Source organism: Sebastes umbrosus, chromosome 6 (assembly GCF_015220745.1).
Source record: "Sebastes umbrosus isolate fSebUmb1 chromosome 6, fSebUmb1.pri, whole genome shotgun sequence".
NCBI lineage: Eukaryota > Metazoa > Chordata > Actinopteri > Perciformes > Sebastidae > Sebastes > Sebastes umbrosus.
This window is the reverse complement of record NC_051274.1, coordinates 32755460-32771950: the sequence shown is the minus strand read 5'-3', so window position 1 is coordinate 32771950 and position 16491 is coordinate 32755460. Positions and strand designations below refer to the sequence as shown.

The 16491-nt window shown below is 41.4% G+C and overlaps 1 protein-coding gene across 3 annotated transcripts in view; it reads right to left on the bottom strand.

Moving 5' to 3' along the window:
- Positions 1-16491, bottom strand: part of LOC119489607 (thymocyte selection-associated high mobility group box protein TOX-like) — a 116856-nt gene that overhangs the window by 68078 nt on the left and 32287 nt on the right. For 2 of the 3 annotated variants that reach the window (XM_037772284.1, XM_037772283.1), the window contains exon 2: positions 7958-8050. The exons of the other annotated variant lie outside the window; for it this stretch is intronic. In XM_037772284.1, the coding sequence (XP_037628212.1) occupies positions 7958-8050 (93 nt within the window). The remainder of the gene's footprint in view (positions 1-7957; positions 8051-16491) is intronic. 3 annotated transcript variants of the gene reach the window in all.

Genomic DNA, 16491 nt, shown 5'->3' with positions numbered 1-16491 from the left:
ATCGTTGTGAAATAAACCCCTTCAGGGCGATGCGGCACTCCACTTCGCGTCGGGGTGCGACATCGCCCTGTTATCCTTTACTTATTAATCTATATCTGCAAAGTAACTAGTAACTGAAGCTGTCATATAAATGCAGTGAAGATAAAGTTGAATATTTGCCTCTGGGATGTAGTGGAGTAGAAGTATAAAGTATAAATAAAATGGAAATACTCAAGCAAAGTACAAATACTGCAAAATTGTGCTTTAGTACAGTACTTGAGTAAATGTACTTAGTTACATTCCACCACTGCATATCACAGTTGTATTTTACAGGATATACGAGAGTGAAAAAGGGAAGAATTTTACTTTTACACAATCAAAATTCAAGTAGAAAAACCATTGCAACATCTGTAACAAAAAAAGACATACGGTATCACACTAAAGAACGACCACAACAAACTTTTAGAACTTTTCAATTTTTATAAAAGGGAATCTATAAGCAGAGTGTGTAATACTTGTGACTTTAAAAGCCTTTGCCAGTACACCAAGTCTCTAAAAATAATTCTCTCACCGAGCGGAATTAATAAGCCCAGAACAGTACACAGCCATTCTGTGAAGAAAGGGGTGTGGTGGTGCTGCTGGTGGTGGTGGGTGGTGGTGGGGGGGGATGGCTCATGCAATATGTATGCCTGTTTGAGCACCCTTCTTCATCATCTTCCCCCTCTTCTCTTTATTTCTCTTTTTACATCTCTCTCTCTCTCTCTCTCTCTGTCTCTCTCTCTCTGCCTCGTCCTCTGTTCAATTAAGCAGTAGGAGAGACCTAACAAACCTCAACCTGAGACAATGTGCCACTGAATTCTGATGTTGCCCAACTTGTCACTGTTGGTTCAAAGCCAGACGAGAGGATGAGACAGACAGACAGACAGACAGACACTTAAAAACAGAGGAAGAGTGAAAGACAAAGAGGCAGAAAGAGACGGAAAGAAAGCGAGATAGATTTCAGAGTTGCATGGCAGGAGGAGAGAGACTATAGTAACAGTTCTGGTGTTGCACCACCACGCCCCAAGCAAACAATGAACATGGGCAAACAATGAACATGGCACACACACACACACACATACACACACACACACACACACACACACACACAAAGCCCATAAAAAGCGCAGCCTGTGGCCATGGCGACACATGCTCTGTTGTCGTTAGATAAGGGAAACAGGGCCTCTTCCTGGGTGTGAGAGTTTGATCCTGCACACACATATATACACACTCTGCAGCAGCACCGTGGGGTCACGTCCACGTCAACGCCCAGCATCTTATGTACCTTCACCTCTATCTGCTGCTTGCTTCATTTTCATATGCAAAACCCAGGCTAGGTTTATCTGGACACACTGTGCTCCGGTCAGCGGCACGATCAGATATTGACAAGTTGAGCTTTGTTCACGCAAGACGCTGTGGCGCGGGGCCTCCGTTGATGGCGCGCGCACTACGAGCATGCACAGCAGGCGTTTATGCTCAGCTCGTTGTTCGTTGCTCCGAAACGCCAGGAGGGCGTAAAAACTAAATATTATGTGGATAAGCAAGAAGTCAACGGAAAGAAAAGTAGGTTACCTGGCAACAGAAGTAAACATTAAACTCTGACGTACGTACCGCCAAACATTGCATTTGTGGTCTGTAATTATTACTGTCGCCTCCCTCCGAGTCTAAATAACTTCCTGTCTCTCGGTGCTTCCCCTCGGGTCGCCAATCTTTCTATGACACCTTTTTTTTTTTATCTTTTACAAAACGATCTCTCGTATTCTTTCACAGCCTGCAGCAGAAAGACGCTTCTTTCTCCAGTGTGTTGCCTGTTTCTTTCCAAGAGTTTAATGTCATGTGACTGACCCTGTGGTCTCTCAGTGAACAGTTGTACAGAAGTCTGAACAGGCGAAACTGCTCGGCCAGTCTTCCCTCGAAGGCGTCCATGTTGAAATGAAAGGCGCAGCGTGCGCAGTCAGCGCGTAGTTCAAAAATTCAGAGGTGCACGACAGAGCACCGCGACAACTTGCGGAAACCTTCGCGCATCGCAAGAAAGCAGTGACGATGTAATTTTTTGGCGCAGCTCCACTATGGCGAGCATAAACTAGGCTTTACACCATGGATGTATAAAGAGAACTGGATACAGCGTTGGAGGCGGGGCCCCATTCATTCCTATGAAAGTTGCTCAGTGGCGCAGGAAGTCTAAATGGCTCGACTTCCGTCTGGAAAAGTACCCGGATCTTGGGCACATGGAACACGCGCAGTGGCGTCCGCTCGGTCAGGTGACTCGGTCACGGAGTCCCAGCGTCACGCTGTCGTCACGGCTTGGCGCTCCAGCCTCGGTCTGGGTCTCATTCACATGAATGGAGGAAGGGAAATAACTCTGGATTCAGCTATTAGTGTGTTTTACAACTTTTAAAACCTAATGATTTAAATAAGGGCTATTAGAGTGTTCGTACTGAGGAGTTGATTTACCTCAAAACAAATTATCCGCCGAGTAACAGACATCTCTTTCCCAATGTAAGTCTATGGGACAAAGTCTTTTGGGCCCGATGGCATCACGTGACGGACACAGAAGTTGTAGTACCGACGTTTGGCCATTACGAAAACTGGGATCAACGACCGGTGCTCTTCCTGGGGGCTTGCTTCACACAGAGCAGCTTCCTCGTATCTCTTGGAGGGATTTTGATGTTTGGAATTTCCCGGCCTCGTGCCACCCAAGAAAGTATTCAGTTGGAAGATCGGTGCAGTGTTGCATTTCCTCAAAGACTATCTGCATATCTGAATGTGTTAAAGGAATATTTAGTTTTATTGTGAGTGACGGTGCGATCCATCAGCTCACATCTAATGAGCATCAGCTCTGTTTGTTATGATTAGGTCTATAAAGCGTTCCACAGTCAAACAATACAGACACACACACACACACACACAAAAACACACAGCGCCAGTAAAACATCTTCACAAAAGACATAATACAGGTTCCAACCGCTTCCGGCTTCACCTATACCGTGTGATGTGTAAAAATAAAAAGGCAGGCTGAAGCGCTCATTCATCCACTTTCTGTTGCACTGGAGCGACCACAAAACAGAAGTAACAGTCAACAGCAGAGATGGGAGGAGAGATTGAGGAGAAAGGCTCTATGTGTGTGTGTGTGTGGAGGGAGGCCAGGTGGGGGGGTGGAGGGGTGCTAAATAAGGTTTTGTTTCCACTATGAACTCGGGTTCACTGTGAGTTAGTGAGTTCACAGCGAGATAAGAATCTAAACGGTGATGGAGACGTGTGATAACTCTCACCATGTTGAGAGCAATCACAGGAAGAATGTTTAAAAAAAATCTGTTTTTCTCATTTAGTTTCTGACTTATCTATTAAAATAATGTCATAAAGAAGCAATTTCTGTTGCAAATGCTTTAAAATGTTTAAAAAAAAACTCATGTAACATGACGTCAGTAATGTTTACCATCCTAAAATGTTAATTAGGTGCATTTCCATTAACTGGTTTGGAGAGAATAAACTGGGCTACAGCATAGTTTTGTCAGAAGTTGGCGCTGTAGTTACTTTGCATGGCTGTAATCCGCCAGAAAAGACAGGGAAAACGCTACAGATGGGAATAGAGAATCGGTTCCCGTTGAGAACCAGTTCCTAGTTGTCCGACTCTTTGGCATCTCATGCCTCGGTGACTACCAATTCCTCTTATGGATGCTTTCTGACATTAAACTATGTGAGAATCAGAAATTGCTTGTTAACAGCGTCCTGTTGCTCGCTCCGATGCTCGTAAACGAAGGTCCCACCATGAATCAAAGGCCCGGCCGATGTTGATCGTAGTGTTCTCCCGACGTCGGTCACATTCCTGTTTCGCAAGACGGGCTTCACCGGATATAACTTTGTTTTTTTGTTTGCGTTGGGAGTCTGAGTTGTGGTGGAGGCTGGTCGTTTATTGGCGTTAATGGACTCCATTTCTAACCAAACATTACTTGTGGTTGCACACTGTTAGCCCTGTAAGCGGAGCTGAAAATAAAGGCACTCGAGCGTGTATTACGTCACATCCGTTGGATTTTCCCGATATAAACGGGCCCGGGTTCATCACATTAAAATCAGTCTACAGGCTGATAGAGGAAACCCAGAAAGTCGTGGAAGGTCTCATTTCTTAGGTTAGGTTGCAACCTGTTCACACACTGGCAATAAAAAAAAATTATATGTGTAAAAAAGTTACATACAGTCCCTTTTAGCATGCACAATGACGCATACGCACGCTGTATAATGTTTCAGCTTGTTTGGAACCGGAATCACGGTGGAGAGAAAAAAAAATGCTCAAATAATGCGACATTGTGAATAAAACAAATCCTTGTTAAAATCAACGGGAGAGTTCGTAACGTTACCTGTTAGCAGCCGGTGGGCAGCACAGTCCTGTTCGGCTAAATCACGGAGCTACTAACGTTAAAGGAGGTTCCATTGATTTACATTATGAAGCATGCGAAGGAAAATTATAATGTTATCATGATGCGTTCAAATGTAATCTTGTAAAATGTAGTTTTAGGTGAGAAACTTTAATAAATCCAGTTGTTTGAAGGAGACGTTTTCACAGCAATATAAAATAGATATTAGAGAGAGAATTATGACCTGTTTAACCTCCTAATACTTGCCTGCCACAGTGGCAGGAAGTGGAAAAAGTTAATTTCAGACCCTGCACGCAATGTTTCTGTAAGTTATTAATAATAATAATTTGAATTTCAACGTTATGAATGAATCTTCAAAGCTTCAAACTATTCGGTACAGTCGTAAAGTGTCGGTTATATGCGGGGGGATGACAAATTAAATTTAACGTTAATTTAATACTACTACTACTAATAATAATAATAGTAATTTAATACATTAAAGGGGCTAAATGTGATACTTAGCTCACCGTCGCCATGTTGAGAGCCGTTGAGAGGAAATAGAAATGCTCCCAACCCCGTATTTAGCCCCTTTAATGGGGTTTAAAATGCCAAATCATCTCGACATTGGCAATGGCATCGGCAATGGCATCGGCTACTGGCGATCGCTCTGACCGTCGTCGATCTTCTTTATCATCGTTTATCGGCACAGCCCTACTGCTGGATGTGTAAATATACAACTGTTCGCTGAAGGAACTTAAAAGATGGTAACGTCAGTGTCTGTTAATGCAGAAGTTCAACAGCCAAATGTACGTATACAATCTATCCAGGTGCAGCTTTAGGTCAAAGCTTCTCTGCAGCATGTCAACATGTAGCTTGATTGTGTATCATCAGTACGATCTGTCTGTCTGTGCAGTAACTAGAGCAAAGAGCTCTTATGGAGTTTAGCAGCGCTGCAGAGGAGGACAAAACTTCTGCTAAAAAAAGTGCCTTTTTCCATCCAACCAGATGGGAGGAGCGTGAAAAGCGTGCCACGTGCAAGTGCATGTGCAAAAGGTACAACAGAAAAAAAAGTCAGACCAAAGTGCTACCCACACGGCCCCCCTCATCCTGCCGCGGTGGCCTTCAACGGCCTGCCTGCTAACCAGTGCTGGGAAACACCTCTTCTTAGCATCGAGCACAGTGGCATCACATGCAATTAGCAACTAGCCCCCAGCAGGTGCAGCAGCGCTATACTTAACATGGGTGCTACTAGGGAGGAAGGTGGTTATCCCACCACCAGTCTACCTGACACTCGCACCTCGTCTGAGGTGAGAACGCGCATGTATTTGCACGTTTTTGTGTGTGTCCGTACAGTAGCGTCTCTACGTGAGTTGGTGAGGTTTCTCTGGTAGCAGGAGAGAATGCAGAGCACAAGCCACTTTTAACTGACTGGGGTAAACATCGATGAGAGAAGATAAAGGGCAGAGTGAATGTCACATTACCCCAGCCCTTTGCCTCTGCTCAACAGCAGCATCAGATAACTGCAGCAGGGGAAAAAAAAAAAGTCTGGTTTCCTCTAACATATAATTGGTTATCTTATTGCAATCTGCTGCTCTCTTGCCTCTGCACAGAATAGAAGTATGAAAAAGCAAAAGCAAAGAAGGGAGGAGGAGAAAACAGGCTGAAGTTTGACTGTTCTGGCAGTGACTGAAATAAATAATTATGAGCATAGGAACACATCAATCTATGTCTATAGGTGTCTTCGTCTGTGTGTTGGATGGGGTCTCCTACATGCACCAACAAGGCATGGACTGTAACATGCAGCGTAGAGCACACGGTTATAGAAGGTGGGAGGGAAGCGCTGTAATCGTACTATTACTGATAATGAGGTTTTTGTTCACTTTTAAATGCATTAATATTAACACAAACACAATTGTACAGTTTACTAAACAGAGAAGTGTGCTATATTATTACCAACAATATCAAGACATTAAAGTTTAGTTTTAACAAAATATATGAAATTCACAGGAAGTAACGTTGCAACATCAGATTTTGATAGCAGGCTTCCTGAAGAAAGAGCTGTGTGTTATAGTTTGGGCACTATTTGCATCTCTCTAAAATAATTCTATAAGTCTATTACAGTCATGTATTAATCATTAAGAGAAGACGCCCCGCAAGAACCTTATTTTGATGAAACAGCCTTTTAAAGATATGTTTTGTAAAATGTCATACATTTTGCAAGACACTAGAGGTTTTATCTGCTCAAAATGTACCTTAAAGGGAGATTTGTCAAGTATTTAATACTCTTATCAACATGGGAGTGGACAAATATGCTGCTTTATGCAAATGTATGTGTATATTTGTTATTGTAAATCAATTAACAACACAAAACAATGACAAATAATGTCCAGAAACCCTCACAGGTACTGCATTTAGCATAAAACAATATGCTCAGATCATAACATGGCAAACTGCAGCCCAACAGGCAACAACAGCTGTCAGTGTGTCAGTGTGCTGACTTGACTATGACTTGCCCCAAACTGCATGTGATTATAATAAAGTGGGCATGTCTGTAAAGGGGAGACTCGTGGGTACCCATAGAACCCATTTTCATTCGCATATCTTGAGGTCAGAGGTCAAGGGACCCCTTTGAAAATGGACATGACAGTTTTTCCTCAACAAAATTTAGCTTGCTTTGGGAGCGTTATTTAACCTCATTCTCGACAAGCTAGTATGACATGGTTGGTACCGATGGATTCTTTAGGTTTTATAGTTTCATATGATACCAGTATCTTCACTCTAGCTTTAAAACTGAGCCGCTACAACCTACAAAATCACAAATTAAAATGAGTGGCGTTAAAACGAAAATTATCGTGTTAACTTTGACAGCCCTAACATTAAGACAATTATTTTTTGTATTACAAGTTTTCTGAAGTTTTTTGATGAATTTAGGAGAAATCTACAGACGCAAATAGACAAAGTGTAGTAAAATAAACACCTAAATGTGTATTTTGGATGTTTTATTTTCCACTAGTCTGAAATAAGACATGTAATCGAGGCAAAATTGCCTAAAAAAAATATATATATATTTATATATAAAAAAATAAGCTGTTAAAGATTATCTCTAAAGATGTTCGTGGTGCTTTCTGTTTCAGACTTAATGTATTTCTATAGAGGCACACACACACTGTGTGACCCGACTGTAACAACTACAGGGGCGTACTTTGCACCTTTGCATGTTTTCACACTTACGTTGCTGCAATTAAGAAACATAACTCTTGACATCATCTGTAAATTCCCGTAAGTGTGCCTGTTTTTCAATGCAAATATATGCAATATTTGCGCCGTGAGGTGGGGAAATATAAAGTAATGAGTTCTTCTAATGTACTCACACGTGTGGAAAACATTATGCATATGTGTGTGTGTTCTTTGTAGGGATTTTCACGAGTTTCAGTAAATACGTCTCTCCGTGAAGAGCAGTTTCATCAGTCAGTTTGGAGCCTCGGAAATACTAGCGGGTCCAGGTCAGTAGCTTGAGGTGCACCTTTTCCAAATCAATTGGCTGACAAACAGAAGAGAAATTGGGGGGCTTGTCTACTGTATCTCACCACAGCAGTGGGCAGTCTTTTCCTAGCTGGATTGATGCCTGGAGGGTGGGCAGTGTGGAGCCTAACCCCTCGTTCACCCACACTGTACCGGGCCTGTGGTTAGAGAAAGAGAGAGAGAGAAGAAGGCAGCAGGGAGGGAAAGAGAAGAGACAGAGAAGACAAAAGTGGGGAAGGAAACGAGATGGCGGGGCTTTAGTTTGCGAGATACAAGCAGAGCATTTGTAAAGGAACATGTCAAGCCCCCTCCCCACCTCCCTCGTGAACCTTCCCCTCCTCCTCCCTTTTTCTCCGGATGCCCAGCACACACACGCGTGCAGGGGGAGGAGTAATGACATGAGACTTACACAGTGACTCTACGCGGCGCCGTGCGAGGGGAAGAATGGAGGTTAATGAGCTGACAACCCCTCCACCCCCCGAAACCTCCCCGTGCCCACTTCCCCTCCTGCACTCACTGACAAGCATATACACAAAAAAACAGTGGGGCTGAACGCTGGCACTAAGCCAAGGATCCGGAGACTTAAGGAGTATCACGGAGCAACGGGTGGATTTACACCGCATGTACATTAATAATTAGTAATCTAATATAACCAACATTATAAATGTGACCTGCAAACATCAGCTCACGTAATAGAAAGTGCATAACAGAAACTACACTAGAGGTCCAATGAGGCTAAAATGCTCACCAGATAACAAAAGTTTTGGTTGTTATTCTAAATCAAAAGGATTCATCATGGGAAGCCTTTTTTTTATAGTATTTTGTATAATGAGTCTGACTGAAATTCCCTCATTAGGTTTCAACTGAAGTGGAACTTTTAACCTGCTGGTGACACTGATGATAAGTGAGGGAATAACCAAAGTCATTAGGATTCATCCTCTTGGGATCAGGGTTATTATACTAAAATAAAATGAAAATAAGCAGTGAAAAATATATTTTAGTAAACTGAAACTAAATAAAACTATTTTCTTTAAGAAAAATTAAAAAGGAGGCAGCGTGAGTTTCCATCAACTCTCGTGACATTGAGCCGCAGAAACGGAATATACTTGACCTTCCAGGAGATTGCGTCACTAAAGTGGCACGAAGATTAAACACTGATGACACTAATTTCTTTAACGCATTAAGGCAACTTGCGATTTTTGGGTTGTAGATACTCGCATCATATGAAACTATAAAACCTAAAGAATCCTTTGGTACCAACCATGTCATACTAGCTTGTCGTGAAGGAGGTTAAATAACGCTCCAAACAAACGCTACATTTTGGCGAGGAAAAACTGACATGGCCATTTTCAAAGGGGTCCCTTGACCTCTGACCTCCAGATGTGTGAATGTAAATGTGTTCTATGGGTACCCACGAGTCTCCCCTTTACAGACATGCCCACTTTATGATAATCACATGCAGTTTTAGGGTCAAGTCATAGTCATGTCAGCACACTGACACACTGACAGCTGTAGTAGCTGCAGTTTGCCATGTTATGATTTGAGCATATTGTTTTATGTTAAATGCAGTACCTGTGAGGGTTTCTGGACAATATCTGTCATTGTTTTGTGTTGTTAATTGATTTCCAATAATAAATACATTCTACATACATTTGCATATATCAGCATATTTGTCTACTCTCATGTTGATAAGAGTATTAAATACTTGACAAATCTCCCTTTAAGGTACATTTTGAACAGATAAAACCTCTAGTGTCTTGAAAAATGTAGATAGAAAATGTGTGATTAATGTGCAATTAATCATGATTAATCATGGACATTAATGTGATTAATCACAATTAAATATTTTAATCGATTGAAAGCCCTTCTAAATATATAAAAACTAAAACGTTCTGAAAACTTACTAAAACTAGACTGAATGTTGAAAGTCAAAACGAACATAATATTAAATCCTTGCTGGGGACCACGGATGTTTTTACCAAATGTCAGTCCATTCAATATTTCACTTTGAACCAAATAATTGTTCAAAAACAAATGTCAGTGAGTCAGATGGACGGATGAAGACTAAAACACCCGTAGAGTCTCGCTGTTCGGATGGCTAAAAAAACAGCCCAACCGCAAGTGTCAGTATCTTACCAAACACTACACAACTACACACAACTGTTGACCTGTTATGGACAAACAGCTCTGGCGCCCACACCCCTGCTCAACACATCGTACTATTATAGTGCATACAACGCTGTGAATAACCGACCAGAGCCTCAGATGCACCCCCCGTTTCTTGGTTGTCACGTGGTGGTGTGTGGGTGTGCAAGATGTGAAATAAAACCTCAGTGGCCTTTAAGTTGAATCACCGGAAAACCAACAAGTAAAGGTGACAATTTTGAACAGATAAGAGCTCATCTGAGCTGAAGCACAGACAGAAATAAAAGACACAGAGAGGTATAAGAACAAGGAATCCTTAGAAAACCTTTCATTAGGTTAAAGAAAATACTCAGTTGAATGCAAGTTAATGTAAAGAAATGACATTTGCATGAGCATATCGGAGGTTAAATAAACAGATGCAGGTGCACTCAACATTGACATGAGGCAGATTTATTAGTTTGCCGATGAGACATCCCCAGACTGCTGGTGTTTAATCCATGTTTAATACGAGCCCTTTGCTATTCATATAGCTCCATACTGGCCAGCTGCACGCCTGGTTGACAGCTCTCCATCACACCCTCCATACCATCCATATCCTCCATATCTTGAGAGTTATGCCGGGTACACACTACACGAGAATCAAGCTGATTTTTGTCCCAATTTCCCCGACAATCGTCAGCAAAACCGCGATATTTTGAGGGTTCTAAAGACTATCTCTCTACTGTAGATATTCCTGTCGTGGGAGGTATGTTAAGAGTGTTTCTTACATCCCCCGATCGGCTCCGAAGTCTCAAATTGTAAATATTAAACAACATTTACAATGGGATATCCTGTTGTGTGTGGGTAATTTTCAACATTTGTTAAAGGTCCCATATTGTAAAAAGTGAGATTTTCATGTCTTTTATATTAAAAAGCAGGTTTAAGTGCTTTATAAATACTGTTAAACTATCAAAACGCTCAATATATGGAGAAATACACACAGCCGTATTCAGAAATTGTGCGTTTGAAAGCTGTTAGGATTTCTGTCCATTTGTGATGTCACAAATATACAATATTTAGACCATTTCAGTTTTTAAATGTAAAAATACTAACTGTGTCCCAGTTTATTTCCTGTTGCAGTGTATGTGAATGATATCAGGTGACAGGAAGTAAACATGGACCCAAGCTGTTTTCTAGGCGACGCAATTCCGTTGCCATTCTGTTGAAATGCGCTAAAACGGAGCGTTTCAGACAGAGAGTGAATACAGGTATACTCAGACAGACAGTATGAGAAAAATTGTGTTTTTTGAACATTAAAGCATGTAAACATGTTCTAGTAAAAACCTCAAATACAAACATGAACCTGAAAATGAGCACGATATGGGACCTTTAAGATTTGAAAAATCTTTTAGTGTGGGCCGGCCTTTAGAGATCGGGAGTCAGAGATATTTAATGTATTTTAAACAAAATGTCATTGGAAGGTATCCTGCTGTAATAACTGATGTGCATTAATTACCTCAAAATAAAACGAGTAAAAGATGTTAAAAAAAAAACCATGAGGGTAAAATAACATCCTTCATAACATATAAAAGACAAATAGAATTGATAATGGTGCAGCCAAACACTTTTACGGAGCTTGAAAACAATGGAAGATGGATGATTAGTCATTAGTGCCCATTGTGAATCTCTTTCCAGCAAGTAATATTGTGGGAAAGGCTTGTGCATTTTTAATATTCTTAAACTGCAGAGCCCTAAGAACACAAACTCCATAAAATAATAACAGGCATTTCACCTTAGCACTATCCGAGCCTCTCAATTATTTACCGCTAATGAATTGCCTCGGGCAATATTCTTCCTAAGTACAATATCAACCATCCCACAGAGGCTGAATCAGCTCGCTCAAATACTTAAATACATTTACTCAATTATGCTCACTGTCCCCAATATAAAAAGAGACAAGGATGTACAAGCTTCCCCACTGTTTCATACGCTCTGTTTCAGCCCTGATATTTCAAGAAAATCCTCACATGCACAACAACCCTTAGAATGATTAATTGATAATAAAAAAGAACATTTTCATAGAAAAAGCAATAAGAAGGTTCTTGACTCTGCGGTGTGGGAGGATGCAGTAAAAAGGATGTGTGCTGTTGTTGTGGTGTCTAGCCTCACTAACATAACATTACTACTGCAGGCCAGGCGCCAGGCATCCACCAGCCCAACATGCCACGTTGAATATCTTGTTGTTGTCACATCGCTGATGTTGGTGGGCGTCACACCACCAGCTCCCAACGCAGATAACCAACAGGTAGGAGAAAGACGGACATATGCAGTAAGACTATGTAATGATTCACAATATCAGTTGTGGTATAATTGTGCGAGTTATGAAGTCATCATCACCATGAAGTCGCCTATATACATTTATTTCCAAGCGAAGTGCAGGAAATTGTAGAATAACCTTCAGTACATAAACTCATCACCTAAGTGAATGTAAATAGATTCTGCCATCTGTTAGCTTCATCTATAGGGGACATATTCATACTGGGGAGAAAAAAGTGTGTTTATCTATGTGCTCTTGTTCTCAATACTTTATTATTCAACTTCCTCCCTTCCCAAAAAAACAAACATATTTAAATTCATCACATGTGAACCACAAACCCGATCTCACAGGAAGGCGTATAAATAGGACATTACAAGGACATTCCGCGTGTCATGAGGACGCATTTTAAGCTGTCATTCGTACGCTACGCAACAAAACTACGGTAACGTCCGCAGTTAGGTTTAGGCAACAGTACAACTTAGTTAGGTTTAGGAAAACTCATGGTTGGGCTTAAAATAAGTACGTAAACTAAGTAAAATATGTTCGAAAACAACGTAACATCACTAACGTAACTTACAGAACAAAACTCTGATCTCCATAAAACGATTGTGTTGCACTCCGTTTCGCAATGACGCTCTCGTTTTGTATTGTGTCATAAATCCAGCGCACCCCTCTCCTTTACAACGGTGCACTTTCGCCCCACTTGGTGGGTCTGGGATGGCCAATAGGTGTCCCCAGCGCTGGCCTAGTATTTCCTTCGTGGTGGTGCAGCGGGACTGGCTCTAGGTCAGCTTGGAAAGAAGGTGAAGGTGAAGGTGGCGCTTTATAGCACCCCTCGCCTGGATCTCGCCGCTTCGTGCTCGCTGTGCCATCTCTCTCTGCGGGGAGGGACGTGGCTCCATGCTCCCGGCACTACTGTGGATGTGACTTTTTTGCCACGTCATCACCATTCATATCTATACAACCAATGTGGTTAATATTAAATTGTTTACAATAACACAAAGTTCTTCATAGATTTATCCTCTTAATTTTGCTCTCAAAGTGCACCACATTGATGCATTCTAACTTTAAAAGGTAGGCTACAAAATGTTCTTTCTAAATGCATGACGTTTCCAAAGTCAATGAGTGCTCATGTTAAATCATAATAAAAATAATCGTGATAATGATTTTTGCCATAATCGAGCAGCCCTACTATATTCTATAGATAGGCTATAGATATGTGTTGACACAACGCCTAATGAAATGTGCTGTAGTCCTGCGATTCTGTGCCTCTTTTTGGGGTTTTCACATCCAGCGTGCTCGCGCATGTGCTCATAAATGCGCATATTTTATATCTGCAGTCCACTCAAAGTAACAAACGGAGCATTCGGCTATATTTCTATGATCGACATCGTTATCTCCATTCAATCAGAAACATTTCACAACCGCTGTGTAACAGAGGAGTCCGGGCCTGACTAGCTTTAGTCAATTCCACGCTATCCGACTGTAATCGTCAGTCTTTGGCTGTAACTACACCAGAGAGAAATTTAAGTGCAAAGGATCCCGTTCCTAGACAGCTGGTGGTTGTAAATTCCTATCAGGGAATAAAAAAAACCATGGAGGGAGGGAGAGAGTTTGAAAGAAAACATATACTATTTTCATTTCAACTGCTTTAGGGATTAAGGCTCAGGGCTCTAGAAAAAAAAACTGCATTAAAATAATCCACCATTTGCATGTTTTATCTCACAAAGGAGGCTCACATAGACACACACATACACACCAACCCCCACTCCCTTCTTTTCCTCCGTCCCCTCCCCCATACTGGGTGAACACACACACACACACTGGCGCGCTCATACGCACATATACACACTGTCATCATTAAACACACACACACACACATCGAGATCAACCTGCTGCCATCTGCTCTACGCGCTCTGTACAATCCTCGCAGAATACATTATTCACTACAATACATCACATCACATTCCCTCAATGTCACAGCCTTGTGCTGGAGAAGAGTCAGAGGGAGAGAATGGGGGAGAGCAAAACAGCTATTGTACTCTGAAGAGAGAGAGGGAAGAAGGAGAGAGAGGGAGATTTGGCCTGTTACATGGTACAGTGGTAAAAAAAAAAATTAAAGACAGTTTGATTTGGCTTTTAGGTGAAACAAGATTGTCAGAGAAACTTGTTCCAGTTAACAGCAACCAGGCTCGATTAAAACCCAAACAAGGAAGTTAGTGTATGAAAGTGAAGGATAAGAGTGGATGAGCAACCCCGCCAAAACGTGTCATAGACCCGCTTGTCCACCAGAGGATAGCCTGTCACGTTTTGCCTCACCGAGGCGTCAATGTTATACGCATGTGAAGGAAGGCGCAGTATCAGCAGGGGGCAACAAAACACCTCACTTAGGTTTAAGCCAGCGGGAAAACACCGGTGTCTGAAAAGTGAAAAATGCCTTAAACTTGCATTCTTTCTAACAGCCAGCAGGGGGCGACTCCTGTAGTTGCAAAAAGAAGTCTGATTGTATAGAAGTCTATGAGAAAAGGAGCCTACTTCTCACTTGATTTATTACCTCAGTAAACATTGTAAACATGAGTTTATGGTCTCAATCTCTAGTTTCAAGTCTTCTTCAATACAGCATGATGTTCATTTAGTAAATTATGGTCCCATTTAGAGTCAGATAGACCATAAAGCAGGGGATGCTTTAGGGCGGGGCTACCTTGTGATTGACAGGTCGCTACCACGACCTTGTCCGGTCTGGGTTTTGTCCTTGTTTTCGTCTTACAACTTTAACCCTTTCACAGTGTGTTTTCAGTTCATGAAAGTTAATTATAACCTTTTTTGGTAGTCTACTAATGTCTTATGTTGTACTTAACTCCACCCTCTCGTGTCACTTCTGGTTGCAAATAACCAAGATGGTGACGGCCAAAATGCCGAACTCAAGGCTTCAAAACTGCAGTCCACAAACCAGTGCGTGACGTCACAGTGACCATTTCTTATATGCAGTCTATGATTTAGGCAACAAAAACGCTTTGTTAAGTTTTGGAAAAACATCATGGTTGGCCTTAAAATAAGTATTTAAAGTAAGTAACGTAACATAAGTACACAAAACACCGGTCTCCTGGTTGAAAGTCCTCCCCTCCCGCCCGCCATAAGCAGTCTTTCTTGCTTTTTTTATTCTCCGTCATTAGCTCTGAGCGTAGCGTATTTACGGGGATGCATTTACAGGGACACGTAATTAACGCGTTAATAACAGCCCTAGTAAATAGGCAACGGTTCACTAGAAAGTGGTCAAAAATCTATTTACTTACGTTGACCATAACTCAAACAGGAGTAAAGTGCGTTTTTGGGGGCTTTTTTCAGCTCCAGATTAATACAGATTTGGTGCAGTTTATTCATTTTTAGACATCAATGGAGCGCTGTGGCACAAAGGAATGAGCTATATCAGGCTCAGGTTATTATAGACAATACTTTTTAGTCAGATAAATTCATTGTCGGTTTTGGTCTTTTCATGGGATTTGTTGAAAATAAGAAAAATATAAAACAACTTCAGCCTTCGAGTGTTATCAGTCGTGTATTTCACTACTTTTTTAATGCATTGTTGTAAGTATTATTTACTTTACTCTATTTATGCTTCACTGAATAGAATTTAAAAGAGAGAAGTACATAAAAAAGAATAGATTTCTGCTTGCTTTGTTTACATGTTTAACTCCATCCTTGTTGTTTCTTGTGTGCAAAGCATTATTCATGTGTGTGTGTGTGTGTGTGTGTGTGTGTGTGTGTGTGTGTGTCACCATTGTGCGGTGGCAGAGCAGAGGGAGTGAACAGCTGGCAGGCCCACACTTGACTACGTATTGACCTGCTTTGCATTCACCTGTTATTCAGCCGAACCTAATGTTTCCACTCGGCTCTGCTGCAGCTGAGCTGCAATTAACCTCGCTGTGAGAGCAACGCAAGCAAGTCTTAAGTAATTTGACAAAGTAGTTAGTCGAACTTTGCTAAATGTCATTCGACCTAATCTTGTAAAATTAATAGTTTTTTACATTAATTTTCACACTTTGAAAAAAAAGAAGTGTTTTCTAACCCTTCTCACACTTACAGTACCTGCATCTGTAGCTTAAATTAAATACTATTTTTACAATCTTAAAGCTGCCATGGGTAGAAATGGAACAAATA